The 21,144-nt window shown below is 33.2% G+C and overlaps 1 protein-coding gene across 2 annotated transcripts in view; it reads right to left on the reverse strand.

Annotated features, from left to right (window-relative positions):
* Positions 1-21,144, reverse strand: part of LOC106463564 (sine oculis-binding protein homolog) — a 112,335-nt gene that overhangs the window by 36,084 nt on the left and 55,107 nt on the right. For both annotated transcript variants that reach the window (XM_013923616.2, XM_022391469.1), the window contains exon 3: positions 8,779-9,028. In XM_013923616.2, the coding sequence (XP_013779070.1) occupies positions 8,779-9,028 (250 nt within the window). The remainder of the gene's footprint in view (positions 1-8,778; positions 9,029-21,144) is intronic.

The following is a 21,144-nucleotide window of genomic DNA, read 5'->3' on the forward strand; positions in this document are numbered from 1 at the left end:
TTCTCCTTGGATTACAGTTTGGAATATACAACACACTACAGCATTCTAGAGTAAAGTACAGAATAAATATAATTAATTCCATATTTTCTTGTTTTTCATCTCTCACAAAGCTATTTATTGTATTTTTATGAAACGAAGCCTTCAAGTTTACAAATAGTCGGTTTAACAATAGTATGCCTTATAATATGTTTACTAGTGACAGACTTGACAAAAAATATTTAATTCCAATTACAAATTAATTTATTTGTATTATGATCTAAGTGTTAGATATACACAACTATTTAAGTTTAATGCGAGTGTCAAATATAATTTTGTCTGGAAGCAATAGTTTATCGCAGGTTTGTTTACGTAACTGTGTACAAATCATACGTTGTGTTGTTCCTCTGTTGTGATTTGGCACTTGTATTACTGCGTCATGTTACAAGAACCTTCTAAATTTTTCTCGTTGTTTGATCGAGTATTACTATATCATAATATCTCGTAGAGTGTAGAAAGTTCTAGGCCTTCATTAGGCAATAAATATGGGTAGAGAATGTAGTTCAAGTAAGCCAAGGATAGACAGTTAGTTAGTTAGATAGAGTTAGATTGTGTTTTTGTGACTTTAGCTATAAAGAGCTTATAGTGGCGTATTTTTAAAATTGATATTATCACAGATTGCATTGAAACAACAAAACAGGGTATAAAAAATAATGTATCTTGTCAATTGTATTCTAAAGTAACTGAACAAGCCTGTGTGGTCTTTGATAAAAAGAAACAATAATTTAAAGCTCTGGATACAACTGTGGTTATTAACCGTATAAAGCAAATTGATATATACGCTTGACTTGTTTTAATATGGACTATGTGCTGCTTGTTTCTTGTTGAAATTTAAAGCCAACTAATCACAGACACCTACTGTAAAGAATCCTGCCCATCCATATATAAAAACTTGACACTAAGTTTCAGTTAGTATATAAATACTTGGCATATCTATAGATATATTCAGTCTTCACAGAGTATTAACAAACTATATTTACGTAAAGGTAATAAGAGTTATGTAGTTACATAAAACATTGCAAAAAAAAATAACTTTAAAGTCCTTATCAATATATATATATATATATATATGTTTTATCCATACATGTATACTGACTGCTTGATATATAAAGTAAGTGTCATCCTGAAAAAATAACATAACCATTTTATCAATTTCTGTTAGAAAGATATTAATTGGGTAATGGATATTAACAATAATTAGAATAGTCAAATTATTAATTAATTGAACACAATTAGTACCATAAGTAGTGTTAAAGCTAGACATTCTGGCTTATCCACTTGTTTTATAACTATATATTTCTTTATATATGTCTGATTATCAAGAAAAATAAAGCAACATCTTGTCAGTTATGTGACCACTCTTATAAAAGTATTTTACGATATATATGGGTGTTCAATAAAAACAAAGAGAGATGTCGAACTTCAGTAAAAGACAGGTTATTTTTTTTCTTTGTTCACCGAAATAAAGCACCATATTGAAACAATTAATACATTTTTTGGAATTTCGCGTAGGGCTACTCGAGGACTCAATCTGCGCTACTTGTCACTAATTTAGAAGTGATAGACTAAAGGGAAGGAAGCCAGTCAATACCATCCACCACCAACACTTGGGCTTTACCAACGAAAAGAGGGATTGAACATCACATTGTAACACCCCCACAGCTGAAAGGACGAGCATGCTCGATGACGGGATTCGAGCTCGCGACCAGTAGATTGCAACTCTAGTGCCCTAACCACCAGGCCATACCTACAATTAACACAGAAAATACGATAACTTTGCTGCTCAATCTTATTTGCTGTATTATACTTCTAAATATAACGTTTTATAGTAATTGGAGATATGTAGTATACCAATCTACTGCGTTGAATGAAAATTTAGTGCAACGTTTATTAAGCATAAACTTGTATTATAATGTATAATTCTTATATAAAAATGATCACTTTTACATCACTTAGCACATTATATTATCAGAAATATAAGGATATAACAACACGAGAAAGGGAAGATATTTTATCATACCTTGGTCCCCATTTTCTACGTGCATTGGAATGGGCTTATTTTTGGCGTTAATCACGGCCTGGATTATATAACTAATATCAATATCCAACCACTAATGCATATTTGATAAAACAGTCTCATCGTTAATCACGGCCTGGATTACATAATTAATACTAATGGGGCATGGTATGGTGCTTTATCACATTAAAAAAGGTATGATCCTACCCCTGGTGTTACATTAGTGTAAACAGTGGAACTATACCACAAGGCACTCATGGCTACCTACTAGTGGACCAAGGCAATCTAGATGCAACTGATCTACATCGTGATACTACCCTCACCTATTTTTAAAGTACAGTCATAACCAAAGCATTATTAAGGTGTCCTTCAAATTCAGACCTATTCTACCGAAACAAATAAGGTGTAGCAAGATTCAGTGGTCCACGTGATGGTTTTTCGTTCTTCTTCTTCTCAGTTTCGAATAATCGAGACTTTGGTAGTTAGCAGACGTTTTTTATTCATAGTCGTAATTAAAAAGTTGTGATGTACAGAATTTTCGGGAAATCTAACAACATAGTGTGGATGTGTTGGGCCCTAATCCTAAAATCTCGTTAAAACCCTAATATATAAATATACTGTCAGATGTGCGGTTTCATTTCACAATATCTGTCAAAGCACTCTGGGATCAATGAGTGTTGAAACTTGAGAAGCTATGTCAATATTTCATATTAATACTTCTAGTGGTCTTTCATATCTCAAGAGTATTAATTATAATGATGTGGATATGAGTAGGCGTGCGCAAGTGTTTTCAGACGAGTATACCAATGATATTATATATAATTATTTCTCTTTTTCTCATGACCCTGTGATTCAAACTGGCTGTCTGTGGCAGTGCTGACCTTCGTACATCCTGAGCTTCAGTGCACCATGGTTTTCACATGCAAGCTCAAGTGGAGTGGGCCAATTACGAGTTAATAATACGCAATCGCAATATATCTGAGAATACACAAATATAATCTAAAATATATTCTCGGTGTTGAATCTGATATATGTCTATTCTTTATGGACCCGTCATAATCATATACTCTTCATATTTGAAAAAACAACAACATATATCTGTATACACAGAAACCAACTAAAAATCAAAAATATACTTATAGTCCTAACATCATTGTGTTAAGATATACACTCCAAACAAAGTTCACTATACTACATTGATATAACATGAATTTAAGATCAATTTCTTCCAGCGGACATTAAAAAAATATTTTTTTTTAATCCAAGAGCCGTTGTTTTAGAATGTCAATACCTGCATCAATACAGATGATCTGAGGTCTGATATTCTAACTGAAGTTATATTATCTAAAATTATTAACAAACCAGAATTTCTAAAGTTTCTAGCAATCAAGAAACGACTACTCTACATTTCAGTGGGGCTTCTAGGTCACAGTTCACAGAAGAAAGTATGAAAGTGTACAATGTGACCTAAAAGCCCCACTGAAATGTAGAGTAGTGTTCACAGAAGAAAGTATGAAAGTGTACAATGTGACCTAGAAGCCCCACTGAAATGTAGAGTAGTGTTCACAGAAGAAAGTATGAAAGTGTAAATTAAATCTATCAGATGCAATCATTGATGTTAAAGCAGTTTTTGATAGTAATCCCAAAATCAAGTTTAGTCAACTTAGAACGTTTACGTTACGCCTAAATTCGCATAAAATGCCATTAGTCCTATTCAATAACCTATAAGTGTTGGTAACTTGTCAACTTTTTCAATATATATATATATATAACAGAGTTGTCGTCTGAAAGTAACGTTTAATTCCATGCAAAGCACGGGTACCTTTGCCGTTGGCCCGTACTCAGTAGACTTGCGTTGTAAATGATGCACACACCCACACATACACACACATACACCATTCCCCAACCAAAAAAATAAATACCTCCTAAGGCGTGTAGAAAAAATTTACTAGTACATATATGTATGTGTGTGTGTTATGTAACCACAGGTTTTAGCAAAAATTGCTAGAATAATTGGAGTGTAAAATATGCTTTATTTAAGTATAATTAATTAAAATATTTACACATTACTGACCTATCAAACATCAACATACATATATATCCGGTGATACTTTCGGTTCCTATTTAGTTAACAATTATTTAAGGTGAGTAAATATTCAAAATTTATGGTCGCCGTTTGTATAATTTTTACAACAGTGATTGTTAATATCTAAAAATCTTAACCAAGTGACAGTAGGTGACTAATCAAAATATTGAAACTAATCCTGCATCTCGTTGAGGTTAAGTTTCTTTTCGCTCCTAATGAAGATTCCTACTATGCGAGTTTTTAATCATCAATCCGAGTGTAAACAGAAAAGATGAATGGTCGACAGGAGATCTCAAACACAGACACAAGTTTCCCTTACAATAACCAGAGGGTAATCAGAGGTTGAGGTGTGGTTGTTGTTAAACCCAAAGCTACACAATGAGCCATCTGTGCTCTGCCCATCACGGGTATTGAAACCTGATTTTTAGCGTCATAAGACTGGAGACATGCCGCTGAGCCACTGGGGCTAGTGAGAGGCAATAAAGTTCAAACTTTTTATATCCTTGTTAGAAGAATATTTTCCTATACATTTAAACATGTTAACTGATTAATCTAATAATTTACGTCTTATGAATAGGACAGTAAAACATAAGTTATTTAATTAACCGATATGCATTATACTTGCCTCAAGAAACGAAAAGTAAGATATACAAAATTAAATTACTATTCAATTTCCAAAGCATAAATAACATCATTAAATTGTACCCTATGTCCTTCAAATTGCGAGAGGGAATAATAATAATAATGAAAATGACAGTTTTGGAAAGGTCATGAAATTTTATGACAGCTTTTTCGAAAATAGTGTACTCCCTGACCTTTAGAGGATTGGTGATTATCAGAGAGTAGAGTTTATGTAAAATCCATTATAATAGTAATCATTTCCTGTTTTTTTTTCTATCAAACCTACTTCTGTGAAATCTGCTACTAGCAGATTAGTAAACTTACTAAGTAAAAACCCCATATTACTTCTTACATATCGTTGCACTTACGAATTACAAATAACAGTTGTACGTACTGAATATTTTCACGAATGCAATGCTGCTAAATCTTTTTAAATTTACACTTACATTTCTAAGTAACTTACGTGATTACAAAAGTAGTTTTTGAAAAACTTGAATTCCCACGATCATGATCATATTTTTTCTTACTTGTAGTGAAATGTATGTATACACATATACATACATACATAGAAAGCTTGTTTCAGGATTTGGTACAAAGCTATAGAAGGGACTTCTGCAGTATAATCGTCCCTAATTTTGAACATATAGACTAGAAGGAAAGCAACTTCTCAATAGCGCCCGCCGCCAACCCTTGGGCTTATCTTGTCTGAGTGAATAGTGGGATTTAATCTTTTAATCGCTATCTTTATAGTGTATCCACGTCTCCAAAATGCGAAGCACGTTTCGCTGGAAAAGGTCGTGAACCACGAATTCACAATCAGGGCACGCTATCCATTAGGTTTCACGTGGCCCGTATGCATATATATATATATATATATATATGTGTGTGTGTGTGTGTGTGTGTGTGTATGCGCATACAAAGAGTTACTCACATATATTCATATATAATGCATTTTTCATGTGAATGAAATAAAAGGTACATATAAATACAACAGTAACAAAGTTGATTACCTTAAAAGTATAATAAGTGCCTTGAGCACGCTATCAATTATACTTTAAAAGAAATACTCGAGGATACAAGTCATGCGTACAAGATAAAACGAAACTTTCATTGTGCTTTATCTTAGCAAATACGGATGTTTTGTATAGGTGTATCAAGATGTTTATTAAAAGTTTCTGAACGGACTTTGTTTTTCTTGTAGTAGTAGTTTATAAGTAATTGGTTACCTTCAGACGTTGTCTATTTGAAAAAACAAAATCCACTTGGAATTTTGAAATACACTGTTAACACGTAATACTGAGGAATCATAGGAAACTGTCGATATTCTACTGATATTAAGTAATAACATCAAACATTATTATACCAGATTTAAAACAAAGAGGTGGAAGAAACACAACAATGACGAAAATTGTATTCTGGTATACGGAGCTCATTATCTGAGCGGTGTGAAAGCGTATTAGACTACGTGTGTTAACCTTATAGTTCAGTTGCTAAGTCACTAGCCTAGCATGTGAAAGGTCCCGGTTGTGATTTCTGCTCACGGAGATACAAAAACGTGATTACCATAACAGAACAACTACATGAAAGAACAACAATCTATCGTGAATAGTTTCCGTTTAAATACTTAATTCTTGCTGTGAGTAAAGTAGTTTTGTTAACCAAATGTACCTTTTTTTTTGGTTATTTATGATATGATAGCTTACATATCTAAGTATTATCATCCTTATTAAAGTTAGTTTATAAAGTAGGCCTGAACTGATGAGGCTACTGGTTGAGTCTATATAGTACATTATAATGAACAATTGTACATTTCTGCCTTTCACAAAATACGATGTAGAACAACAACAACAAAAAAAAAAAAAAACAACCTGAGCAAAAGCAACTGGGTCAAATTTCTCATTTTCAGTGAAAAATACATATGAAAGGGGACTCCAGGCAACAGTAAGTAGTGGTATTCATTGCTTTGTTGATAGTAGCTTTGTTTGAACTTTTTATATGGCTTTTGTGATATTAAACACTATGTAATAAACAACAGTGTCATGAACCCCCAAACTTTTGGTCCTTAAACTGCTGTCCCCTTGGTGTGAAAGCGAATAACGCTAAAAACTGGGTTTAGATACTTGCGGTGTGTAAAGCACAGATAGCCCATAATGTAGCTATTTGCCTAATAATAAACAAACAAATCAAAGAAAGCATAAATTGTTAAAACACTTTTATCAAATATCTAATAGATCTGAATTCCAATCTCTAATTACAGAGTTTAAAATTTCACTCATTACCAAAACCATTATCATTGTTAAATGCTAGTTCTGTATTAAACTTGACATTTACAAAAAACAAAAACAAAAAAAAACAACAACAGTAGTTTAATTGAATTTCTTTTAAAATAGTACGAGATTGCACTAAAGTTCCTTTTGTGAAATGTAGATATGTACAAAAATAAGTTCAACCAGTTTATACGGTTGTTTGACTATACTCTAACGTTTACTCATTCTCGATGCTGAAACACTTTCATTCGTCATTAGGTTGATATTAGATAAACCTTAAACTTTTGGTAAAACTTTGTGCTTACCACAAATACATCTACTCAAACTATATCAACGTACAGAGCAGATAAAAATAAGAAGATATATTTAGAGAAGAATATAGTTTGCTTGCTTCGTGTGTTGTTCTTTGAAATATTGGGATTTAAACATTTTTTTTTCTGGAGAAGATACACAAACATGACCATAGCTTCGCTCCTAGAACTGTCACAGTAAGCTTAAGTACATTTCAGTAGCTACGTTTTTGAATAAAGTTATACGCACAATGCTAATAGAATGTCTTTAGGCCATCAGTTTGGATTGCAAGAGCATTAGACTTATTATCGACCTGTATATGGATAAAAATGGCAGCTGTAAGATCCAACGATTAGTTATCACCATTCATTGAAATATGACGTGTGATCTCCCCTTATCTTTTATCGTATATATATGGAAATGATCTTCAGAGGAATTTAAGGACTAACAAACACGCATGTAAATAATTTAAGATATGTAGATGACAGAGTGCTGTTGGCTGAAAATCCTGAAAAATGCAACATGTTGATAAAATTAAAGAAAAAAAATTAGGAATATTAATTGAATATGAATGCTAAGAAAACAAAGACAATGGCTATAAGCAAAGAAAAAAATCCTAAAGCTAAACTAATAATAAATGGAGAGGAATTGGAAGAAGTTAAAAGCTTTACTTACATTGGACAATTAATCACATAAGATGGCACATGTGTGAAAGTGATAAGAAGAAGAATAGCTATTGCGAAAACTGCCTTTAATAATATTAAACAAATTATTATGCCAATAAAAATAAATCACCAACTAAAAAATGAGAGTCATTAAATGCTACATATGTGGTTAACACTCTTGGTCGATGCAGAGATTTGGACAATTAATGAACGTATTGAGAAAAAGGTGGATGCGTTTGAAGTGTGGATATTCCGAAGACTTGGTAGAATATCGTGGACAGGCAGAAAATAAATGAAAATATTTTAAGAAACTCAATATAAAAAGATAAGTCATTGACATCCTAAAGCAAAGGAAAAACAGTATAATTTTGGCATATATAAAAAGGGCACAAAAAGATACAGAAGCTTACGCTAGAAGAAAAAGAGAGAGAAAGAAAGATAAAGAACGGATTGGGAGGATAATATCAATTAGTGGGAGGACCTAAAGATTTCAGAGTGCACAAGAAGGGCTTAAAACAGACAATGTTAGTGGTCCATTGCAGTCAACCCCTGTAACAGAGATGGCACATAATGAATGAACACGAACATCATTTACCATCAGAAGAAGTCTGAGAAAATGTTAGTAGTTATGATTTTGAATAAAGGTATACGAACATATCCCTCCCCCAGAGTTGTCACAAAGCATCACTTTCTATCGGAATAACTTTAAGGACAACTTAGTCATCGTAAGTTTGAATTTCACTCTGATTAGAAAGTTGGTTAATCTTTATTGAAAATAGCATTGGGTTATTTTACCTTCTACCCTTGGGCCAGGTTCATGTGTTCCGCTGTTGTTAATTCCAGGAGTATCAGCTCTTATTCTAACCTGGTTGGAAGACACATCCCGACTGGCATCTTCAGAACCGCTGCCACCCGGAGTAGATGGCGTTCGTGGTGAAGCAACAGATGTAAAATGTTGAAGATTAAGCCCCTGCTTATCTCTACTGTTCAACTTCTCATATCCGTACCATCCTAGTAGCTCATTCATTGTGGTCTCTGCGTAGTCCTAGTGGTAGAAATATTATTAGGAACAAACACGTTCTTCAAGAAGAAACTGCAGTTTATAATAGACATATTATTAGTTTTCGTAAACAAAGGAGTGAAGATATCAGTCTTTAGGGTTAGAAAAATATTAACATTGATACGAAAAAAAAAAACCCGGGCATTTTAAACATGTGGGGCAATTTGGTACAATTAAACTCTTTTTGAAATTATACAATTGACTCTTAAACTCACACAATGAGACAGGGTAAAAAATAATGTTTTTGTGTCATAGTCATTTTAATTTACAAAGGCAGTTTAGAAAAATAGGCTTAATTTTCTTATTTACTTTACCTAAAGAGAAACTTTTTGTCCACATTACGAAATAATTACAATGAGCCATACCTATCATTGTACATAGTTTTTAGATATACTCTACGCAATGTAAACAGATTTCAGTTAAAAATGATAAATTAGCATAAGCACGTATTGTACACAGAAAACCCTCTGGTATCGAATCCCCGTCACACCAAACATGCTCGCCCTTTCAGCCGTGGGGGCGTTATAATGTGACGGTCAATCCCACTATTCGTAACAGGATCATTGGTTATCTACATGAAACTATTCATCCGATATTCCAAATTCTTAATGGCATATCAAAAAATCTGTTTAACGTGGAGAACTAACTACAGATCGTAGAATGTATCGATCGTTGTGTACTTCTTCTATGCGGTTTCTTAATGTCAAATTCCAAAAAATTCAAACTGCAGTCGTTATTCTACAAAAAACTTTAGTAAGCACCTATAGGACTGACAAAGTGACTAACTTCTTGTTGAGCGTGTTGCTTCTTCGTTAAAATGTTAGAGGAAAATCTTAAAATCAACGATATAACCCTAATTTATAGTTTATTTAGTAACTGTTTCAAAGCAGTTTAATATAATCAGACTTACTTTAGCCAATGTTATCATGGATAAATTGCTAATAATATATATATATATATCGTTCTTTGAGGTTCCTAGTATTATTTATGCAATACTGAAATTATTATATGTTAAAATGGGTACACATGTAACATGTCAGCACCTGTACCAAAGCCGTCAACAATCAGCTGGGTACATTAAAAGAACATGACATACACGTGAAATTCTATTTCAAATCATCTGAAAATATGGAAAAATTATAAATTATTGAAACAAATCTATAGAACAAAAATAACAAATTGTAGAAATACAGACTTGTATTTTCTGTTCTCTCTCTGAATGAACGATATATTTTACATAAAAAGAAGAAAAAAATTAACAGTTTTAGGAAAAAAAAAGATATATTACGTTTACACATTGATAATATTAAACTGGTTATTTTAATAGTTCTTAAAAACCGGTATTTTGTTTGCTTTGGTTTTTTCCTTTAAAAATAAAACATATCTCAATAGCTGTTTATGAAAGATATTGAGGATAATTTCGTCCTGACTGCTGTTAATTTAAAATATTTCCGTTTGGAAAGCGATTTCTATTCAACAATCTGTCTGCTTTTATAGCCAAATACACTTTCCATCCCGTTATTTTCCCAATTACTCATCCAATCATTCAAGAAGACAAACGTTCGCGTCGTTTGGGAGAGCATCCCCGTGGCAAAGCGGCATGTTTGCGGACTAACAACGCTAGAAACCGGGTTTTGATACCCGCGGTGGGCAGAGCACAGATAGCTCATTATATTGCTTTGTACTTAACTTCAAAGAAACACACAAAATCGTTTGGGGGCAGGAAGATATAGTAAAAACATTTGTGAGAAATAGTAACTTAAAACTTTGAAATGACGAATGGACATTATCATTAATATTTAATATCATATATATTATAGGAAGTGTTGAAGTGATAAGTAAGTAAATACACAAGTAGATGAAGAGATTAGTATCTCCAGTAGTAGTAGTAGTAGTATAGCTAACCTCAGATGACTCAGATAGTACAACAAATAAATAATTAAAGTAACCTTAAGTGCCTCAGTTAGGGTTAAAGCACAAAAACGAAGTTCGTTATTTTTTTCTTGAACACCAGTATCTGCTCTATTAACTCACAATTTTAATTTGCGTGTCATACTTTATCTCATCCTCTGGCTGTTTTTAATTAAAACTTCAACTACGCCATTGTCTTCAAAATACCTGCAGCTCACGCCCTTCTACAACTTTTCATCATTAATGTTTCTTGCGTGTATTAAATAATTAGCCAATGACAGCCAACCTGGCAGAACCTTCGCCATTTTCTTTTGGAAACTTTAATACCCACATAAATGAATTCAAATAGACGCATTAACTCTCACGTTCAGTTAGAGCAATGTAACGATCTATAATGAAACGTCTGTAAAGTTTGTGTGCAACATCAAAATCATTATGCCCCCCTAATAAAACATCTGCAATATTTGTGTGGAACAATATAATGATCGCAAAGTTGAAGAGCATCGTAATTTTTTAACGTAAGAAATTATATATGAAAGATAAGTGATATTTTCAACATAATTTTATATCATTAATTCAAAAACAAAATTTGAAGACATTTCAAATAGCTGTGTTTAAGTTCAAATAGTTGAGTAGTAAAAAATTTACACATTTCTACCTAACTAATCAAATTAGGCTACAAAATCCATTAGTCGTAAAAAAGCGATTACATCTATCTATCTGTTCAAAATAAACTCAACGAAATATCCCTTTTCTTTTGCATGAGATTTACACAACTTTGGATGCATTGGTAGGAAATTATTTTAGTAACTACACCTTTCCGAATATTTGAAGTTCTATTGTGAATGGGGGAAATTAGTTATAGAAAACCAATGATCATTCTTAACCCATGGATGCCATAGCTGTAATAGGGTTACTTGGCTACATATTAGTTGACAACGACGACGGAACAGTAGTCAGTGATTAGACTGACATATTGTTTGCCTTTTCGCTCTTACTTCAATTGAAAAAGTGACTTTGTTATTAATCTCTGGCGTTGATGACATTTCTTGTCATTTTTCAGAAGACAGTTGGCTCCAAATCCGCCCATTACCGCGTGCATCATGCTTTGTGATCCTTTGTCGGTGCAACTTTTTTTTTTTTTCTCAATGAACATTGATCACGAGTCCACGGCACAAGCATGATGCGGGTTAATAACCGAAAGAAGTTACGGAGAAGTGTTGTTCATCACAGTTGTTTGATGGCTACGTCGATAAGAACTAGCCATTTCGGTGTGTACTGAGAAAATAAGCTGGCGATGTCCCCGCTGGACAATGGCTAGCCAAGCGTGAAAGATGGTTGCTGGGAGAAAAAAAGGCGGTGAAATAGTGTGCGGGAAAAGCCCTGCAGCCCTGCACTAGGTCGTTAATAACACCTAGGACGCGAGAAGCACATATAATGGGAATTGAGTCAACAAAAACTAGATGTAAAATAATGAATTTCCTGATATACTCTTCACAAACCACAACAAAAGCAGGCTTACCATCCACATTTTAATCACACATAAGTACAGCTTCTAAAATTTTGAAATCCCATAATCATATATTTTGGTTTTGACTATTGGGCATGGCCATATGGTTAGAGCGCTCGACTCGCAATCTGCAGGTCGCGGCTTCGAATCCCCGTCACACCAAACATGCTCGCCCTTTCAGCCGTGAGGGCGTTATAATGTTACAGCCAATCCCACTATTCGTTGGTAAAAGAGTAGCCCAAGAGTTGGCGGTGGGTAGTGATGACTCGCTGTTTTCGCTGTCTTACACTGCTAAATTATGGACGGCTGGCGCAGTAGCCCTCGTGTAGCTTTGCGCGAAATCCATAACAAACAGTTTTGAGTTTTATTATATTTTGACACATTTAAGTGTCCAGTCTTGTGTAACAGGTCATCATACTTCATATCGAAAATGCTACATATCTTCGACTTCAATGTCAAGTGAAACGTTGCCAGAAACAACAAATATATACTGGAATTAATTTATTCATATTTGTCTTAATTTATATTACTTTATTTTACCTTCAGTTGTCACAAGGTAATACATTACATTAATTATTCTTTTTTTGTCTTAGAATATCAAACCTGGCAAAAGTTTTTTTCTTTTTAAGCGAATAGCTACACAACTGGGTGTACCCTTTCCAGATATCAAACCTCGATGTTTACCGCTCCGCCACCTGGCGAAAATTCCTGATAAATATACACGAGTAATATTTTATGTCAAAGATATACAATGGTGAATTCGATAAGGTGAACTCTGTTAAAATTGTTATTTTATTTTATATTAAGAAGGTTTGTTTAAAGATAAGCACAAAGCTACACAATGGGCTATCTGTGCTCTGCCCACCATGGGTATCTAGCGTTGTAAGTCCGTAGACATACCGCTGTGCCTCTGGGGGGGAATATTATGAAGGCTAAAAGTTGTCTATGTTTTCTCAGAATCTGTGATAATCCTTAAATGATACGAAGAATTAATTTTAAATTGCAGTAAAAAATGATGTAAAGAAACATGCAATCATAACAAAATAATTTAGAAGAAAATAAGACTAAAACACTCCATTCTTTGAATGACTAAATTAATTAAACTTTTCTTTGTGTGTGTGCCATTTCTTCAGATAATTGATTTCGTTAACCCAAATTTGAAGGTTTTTCTTTGCAGTTAATTTCAATCAATGCATTACTTATATGAATATATTACGAAAGTAAATATAATAATAACAAAGCTATTTTTTTGAAAACGAGTTTAAATAGAAAACATAAATATTTACATGTTACTTAAAATTAATGATTTAGTCTAGGTTGACTACAAGTTTACTTATTTCAATTTGATAATTTTTGTATTTTATTATGAAAGATAAACGATACTGTTTTGTTTTTCTACACATAACACATAACATTTTTATGTAATAGGTTCTGTTAGTTAAAATCTTAACACATTTAGAGAAAACTGGAACGAATCTTGTTAATACTTTTGTTGGCAGATTGCCATCAACTGAGATCAGAAGTTAGAGTTGTTATTTCATTAGGTCATAATGTTTCTCAGAAATCGTTCTAGAAAGAGAACTATGGGATGCATTTAGCTCTAGAAAGTCCCTTGTAAAACAGCTTGCCAATGTTATAAAGTTATTCTAAATCTGGTCTCTGATTGTATGGAAGTGACAGTCAATCGAGTTAGTTCAGCACATATTGTACTGTAAGAATCAGTGATGAATAATTTGTCCTTTCTAGAACAATCATTCTTTTCCACTGAAGCTCGCTCATAGTCCCCAAGCTCAAGATAATAATAATAACAATACAAGCTTTATTAAGCCTTATTTCTTCCAAGCTTACCACGTGTCACCCAGTATCAAACACATTGTTAACGACCAAGATATCTGTTATCACTGACAGACAATTGGCCAGACCTGTAGCATAGACAGGGGAATTCGTTTTGGTATTAACCTTCATTTTGAAGAATTCTTTTACCTCACACAGTTTTATATAAATATATACAATATATATCAATATCACCAATGCCTCACCCCCAACCCCCCAGTGGCTCAGCGGAAAGTGTGAGGGCTTATAATACTAAACATTGGGTTTAGATATCTGCGGTAGGCAAAACACAGATAGGTCATTGTGTAGCTTTGTAGTTGTTAAGTAAACAAGCAAAATATATCACAGCAACGCGCAAAATTTATGCAATTTTTACAACCTCTTCTATCGAATGTATGCAATACAATTTCCATTTTTTTTTGCTCATAGTTACAACAGGTTTCCTGAGGATTTTACTGACTATTACTGAGAGTAGCCTTCGTCTCCTAGTTTTATTCTTTCGTCTTAAACAAGGGTGTGTTTGATACTCAGATTGCAGGTGTAGGATTTGACCAACGTCTGACACAGCGCGCATGGTTCCGATACGAAGCAAGTGGAACAGCATACTTAGGTTGAAGGTGCTACATTCTGAAGTGTGAGCCGACTTCAGACTTTTGAGGATTGATTATATACATCAAACTGTAAGGCTAGACACCACCGAAAATTATAAAGCTATATTTTGTATTAATTATTTTACCTCTAGCACTCATATGTGAAAGCGCTCGAGTTTCTGGGTCTTTTGAAATCTTCTTTAGTTCATGATACTTAGTGTTAGCATGTACATGATGTTGTTATTAAAAAAAAAAATCTAATTTAATGTCTCGAATAGTTGTTTGGTTGTTTTTGAGCAAAACCACATAGGGCTATTTGCTGTGTCCACCGCGGAGAATTGAACCCTGGATGTTAGCGTTGTAAGTCCATAAGTCCAGTGGGCATTTCAAATTATTAGACATATGTACCATATGTACCAATAGCAGATTTACTTCCAACTTCCTTATACTTAAAACTTAGTTTAAATCTGTTTTTAAGCTATATACTATCATTTGTTTTTCATTGTATACTTCAAGTGGACAAAAATCAAAAATCATAGGTTATTATTACGTCATGTGCTTCAGACAAATGATCTGGTAAAAAGTAAAAGCATGAGTAAAATACTAACAGACTGTTACAATAGAATGGATAAATGAGTTACACGATTTTCATTTGTAACTACACAAGGCGAAATTTGTTGACCGTAACGTTGAAAATGTTCTGACGCTGTGGTAAAACGAAAATAAAAATTGTCCTCGAAGAAAAGACAATATATCTTTTTTAAAGATAATTTCACTCTTAATTCAGAGCTTCGTGATGCTTTGCTACCAAAATTGTTCGTAGACAATTTACTAAATTTTATGTTACTACGAAAAATGATGCAGAAAGATTCAGTACATTAATGTTCAAACTGATCCTAATTAGACAAATATTTCAAGGTTTCTCACCAAGGTGTACCGCTGGCTAATAAAATATGAGGATTTTTAAAAGGAACCTTAACACATCTTCGACTAAACAATCTGTTATCAGCTAAACACTGTTAAGTTCAGGATAAAAAAGGCATTTGTTCACTCTTTATGGCATTAAAAATTGCTTTGCATTTCTTCACACAAAGACTATAAGAACTGATTTGTCATCGGGTTAAGTGAAAAGATATCGAAACGTCTTCGCTGATCTTCCTGAGATATGGATATATATTTCTGAAAGTTTTATCTTCAGAAAAGAGATGGGAATTTATCGAATCGTTCATTAAATGACTAAATACGTAAGACGGAATAAATAAGTAATATAAGTCGTTTAAATCTAAGCTTAGTCAAATGATTTAACAACGTTACTAACAAAATATTGACTTATTTCAGAACGTTGCACAAAACTATCCCTAATTTGGAAATGGTAGCGTTGGAGGAAGGCAGCTAGTTAAAAGCACTCACCGTCAATCCCTTGGCTACTCTAATCGATTAGGGTAATGTGACCGTGGCTCTTATAGCGCATTCACGGCCCCAAAATACAGAGTGCATATTTGCGGCATCGGATCGCGATCCGTGAATCCTCGAATTCACACATGACGCGCGATAACTACTAAAACACGTTCTCTGTCCTGTTCTCATTTTATGATTTATTAAAATTGTTCGGTGATTTGACTGTTCAGAAAGAAACTTAACGTTGTGAGACAATACTAATAGATGAAAACTATCTAAACCTGTAAATCACAGCTGTTCGCAAATACTAACTGGTTTTTAATACTTTGAAACAAGTTTAAGTAATACGAAGTGTCTTTAGTAAACCAACGTGATATCTGATATTTAAAGAAAGAAGGACTGACGAAATAGTAGAACTCTTGGGGTGCTGTTTACGATTTGTTTTGTTATGAATTTCGCGCAAAGCTACACGAGGGCTATCTGCGCTAGCCGTCCCTAATTTAGCAGATACTAGAGGGAAGGCAGCTAGTCATCACCACCCACTGTTGGGATACTCTTTTACCAACGAATAGTGGGATTGACCGTCACATTATAACGCTGAAAGGGCGAGTATGATTAGTGTGACGGGGATTCGAACCCGCGACCCGCAGATTGTGAGTCGAGCGCCCTAACCACCTGACCATGCCGGGCAGTGAAATCGAATGTCACTTTATAACGCCCCTATAGTTGAAAGAACGAGCATATTCGGTAACGGGTTTCAATCTCAGAGCCTCGGATTGCGAATCGAGCGCTCTACCCTAGGCCATGTTGGAAAAGTGTAGTTCTGGTTATATCAAAATTACAGTAATGCTTACAATTTGTCTGTCGTCCTCGGGAATTTTTTTTTTAGATACCTCGAATAACCAATAACAAGTTATATTCTCTTCCACATGATCCTCAACAATACGTTCTTGATAAACAGTCACATATATACTTAAAATAAAATGGTGTGTTGTTTGTTTTCAAACTGAAAAAGAGCATATTTATTGAGCTTATCAATATGAAATGAAATGACAAAAATAAACGTGTTCTTTGCTTTTTACAACAGAAATGAGTTTAATATGTTTATTTAATAGTAATAAATCTATGGACAGAAAAGGACTGAATTTTCTTTCGTATGAAATAAAGCACAAGACTAAACCGATATGCTTTGGAGAATCAACCACGTCTTTAGTAAATGAATGTAACTATATTTTGCTCAAATTGAGAAACAAGAAAAAAAAAAAACAGAAAGTAATTAATACGATTTCGAAATCAAATAATTATTTTATAAGCTATTCAAATCAAACCTTTGTACAGACCTTCCTGCCAACTTTTTTCTAGGTAATGACTGACCACAATGTACATATATATATATATATATAGAGAGAGAGAGAGAGGTTGAGTAATTTATATAAAAATTATTTTAGAGCCTCAACCACGATGTTATAGTCTATGTCATCACGCTCAGTCATGCTCTGTCTGTAAAATGTGCATCTAGGCAATAGCCTTGCAGCGTAGTTTCCGTTGCAAAATGCTCCGTTGTAAGGTTGTCATGTTTAAAGCACATCACACTTCCTTGCGTGATTTCCAAAATCCATCTAGTATACCAGAATAACGGTTTCCCAGCACTTGCTTCAACACATCGATTGCACAGAAATACATAGACACTGCGATCTGAACATATCTCTATGATCTGAGTTTATGAATATTTTGCGCTGGAGAGGGAAATTACATACCCTTCTTAAAACCCATCAATGTTTGGAGGATAGCAATACTTCCGAAATACCAAACAATGTAAAATTGTAGTTTTCATACATTCCGTTCTACTGCAACTTTATATTAGTTAAGGTTATCATGCGACTTGCCTATTTGCATATTCAAATCGTTTTAACATGAAGTACACAACCCTACGTATATGTTAATTACCTTCTTTGTTCCCTTTACTTTTATACGACAGACCTGATGAAAAGGGGTTTATAATGAACATATAAAATTTATTCCTTAAATCAATGATATTTCTTATCAATACTATAAGTTAATTCCACTCAAACATTCTGAACTTATTATTAATTTAAATAGCCTTAAAAATCAAGTCTTCTGTAACATGTGGAACCGCGAAAAAATCTCAACTCCAAGAAGGCAGTTATGTATTCTTTGCAAGGTTCTGTTTATATTATAAGTTAGTTCCATCCCTTGACTTCAAATTTAAAATATCCAACGTCTAAAATTACAGAAAATTGAGACGTTTCCTGTTTATATTTTAAATCCGTAATTACTCACGTTTTTTAGTAATACGGACGCCGAAGGTTTTTACTCTTTTCTCGAAACATATACAACACAGCTAGCTCTTCCTAAATACATCAAATCATGGTGACGATCTCTATGTCATATTATTATTAATTATGCTATCAGCCTCACAGCAACAATCGCGAGTAATCATTTTATCATAGACATATTTACGCATACGCATTTGAAAAATTTACGAGTCTTTTCTTCACTTTGATATTTAGAAATGAATGAGAAATTTAAAGATCTAGATAGTGGGTATAGTATATTGTTTCGTTATTATGGAAACTTCAAAATTGGTGTTAATAATTTTTACACGTATCTGAAAAGCTCATTAATCTCAATGTAATACTATCATGATTGGGTTTCGAATGATTCATAAACATAGAAGTTCTAATAATTACCTACTTGGTCCTCATATATCCTAACGAAAATTTGAAAAATATTTAGTGTAGATAAAGTCAAATTGTTCACACGTAGATTTCATTCTATATCTACCTATGACGGAAATTCTAAGTTAACGCCAGCATATTTAAAATACAAATTAACACCAATGCTGGTGGATAACTATTATAACATCTAACTCGAAAGTCTAAATTTGGTGTAAAATCTACGTTAAACGCTAATAGATATTAAAAATAAGATTCAAATTCCTGTATATGTAGTTAAGGAGCAAATGGCTAGTGCTCATCAATCAGTTTGTTCCTAAGCTTTTGTAAACTTCTGTATTAATGTACTGTCTCCCCCAATATTTTAAATTAAAAGTGCAACTCTTCTGTTGTAGCTATTCTACAACTGCCACTACATAAAAGCTTATAATTGCTTGGCTATACTTCAAAAATCATTGATCACCTGTGGTGCAGGGCATACTCAAAACGAGGGGTGATACATAAGTTTATGCAAGATATGAGCTTTGATTTACTTCTTTTGAATATACACAATGAGAGTGATCATTAGTGTAGGTTGATGGATTATGGAATACTACAGTAGGGCTTTAATCTTACTTAAGAGTGCAGTATCATAATCATTCCCAGTTTTATCTTTGTCTGTTGCAGAAGCAAGAAAATCCCAAGTAAAGAAGAGCGTATAAAAATACGTTAGCCACAATAAGTCTGCAATATCTAGTAACTACGACGCATTTTTCCTAATACCAAGGCTCTTCAGGCAGACTGGGATAGAAAGTCCACGTTGTGGTTGAGAAACTATTTATATTATCGAATTTCTTGACAAGTCACTGTTTCGGTGCAAACTGGATTAAGCTAGTTAAATGTAATTTTTATCCATTTTATTTAGGTTTTGTTTTTAATTAAGCACAAAACTAAACAATGGGCTATTTGTTCTCTGCCCAAAACGGGTATCGAAACCCAGATTCTAGCGTTGTAAGTCCGCAGACATACCGCTGTACCACTGGGGGCTTTTTCTAAGTAACTATAAATCAGAATTAGTGTAATGATTTTTAACACTGTAAAATTTATTTATTTTAACATGATATATTATCAGACATCATTTTCTTGAAATAACCTGCTCATTATTAGAAGAACCTAGCAAACCGGCAAGTTAATATTCTTGATATAGAAAAATATAATTCAGAATATGTTGACGTTTAAGAAACACCAATAATTTATCACCATCCAATAATTGGAGAATGTTCATCCAAATTATTCACTCAGTGGCATCATTGACTGCAAGTTAAACAATGTTATTACTTTTAAAAAAGCTGCTGTATAGCTTTATTTTTACATTTTAATTGTTTCTTATTTTCAAAAACGTTTTGATTGATATATATTATATATGCCTCATTAATTCCATTTAGTAGATGAGAGTTTTTTTATGAATTTGAAAAAAACAACATAGAAAAATATCAGTTAAGCTTTGTTTGTTTGTTTGAACTTAAGCACAAAGCTACACAATAGGCTATCTGTTCTCTGCCCACCACGGGTATCGAAACCTGGTTTCTAGCGTTGAAAGTCTGCAGACATACCACTTCAATAAATGTAATAATCATTGAAATTTTAATCTAAAATAATTCCTAGAATCTCGATAACTGATTAATTATAAGGTGTATTTTAGAGAATTTTTTATGTATGGATTTTTTAATATATATTTTCAATACAACCTCATCTCGTACAAATTAAGAGTATATTATATATTTTTACTTCAAAATATCTTGATTACCTATTAAACTCTGTGCTGAAAAAAGTATTAATTTCAGAAGATTTTAAAATGCATTTTCAGAGAATGTTGTTATTAAGTTAATCTTAATAATTATCAGTAACTTTGTCTGTTTGTTGTTAAACACAAAGCTACATAATGGGTTAACTTTTTTGTGCCCATCACGTTGCGCGAAATATAGTTTTCAGCGTTATCAACCTTCAAACTTACTGCTGAGCCTATGAGGCAATTCCAGAAACATTTTTAATTTTAATATATTGTAATGTTATTCTTGAAAGAAGTATCTTATACATAATTTCTGTATCATTTTCCAAAACATTGGGCATTTTTTCACCTGATAAAATCTCTTCTTATAGAAACAACACAGGTATTCTAAAAGA

The sequence above is a fragment of the Limulus polyphemus genome, unplaced genomic scaffold, assembly GCF_000517525.1.
Source record: "Limulus polyphemus unplaced genomic scaffold, Limulus_polyphemus-2.1.2 Scaffold54, whole genome shotgun sequence".
NCBI classification, from domain to species: domain Eukaryota; kingdom Metazoa; phylum Arthropoda; class Merostomata; order Xiphosura; family Limulidae; genus Limulus; species Limulus polyphemus.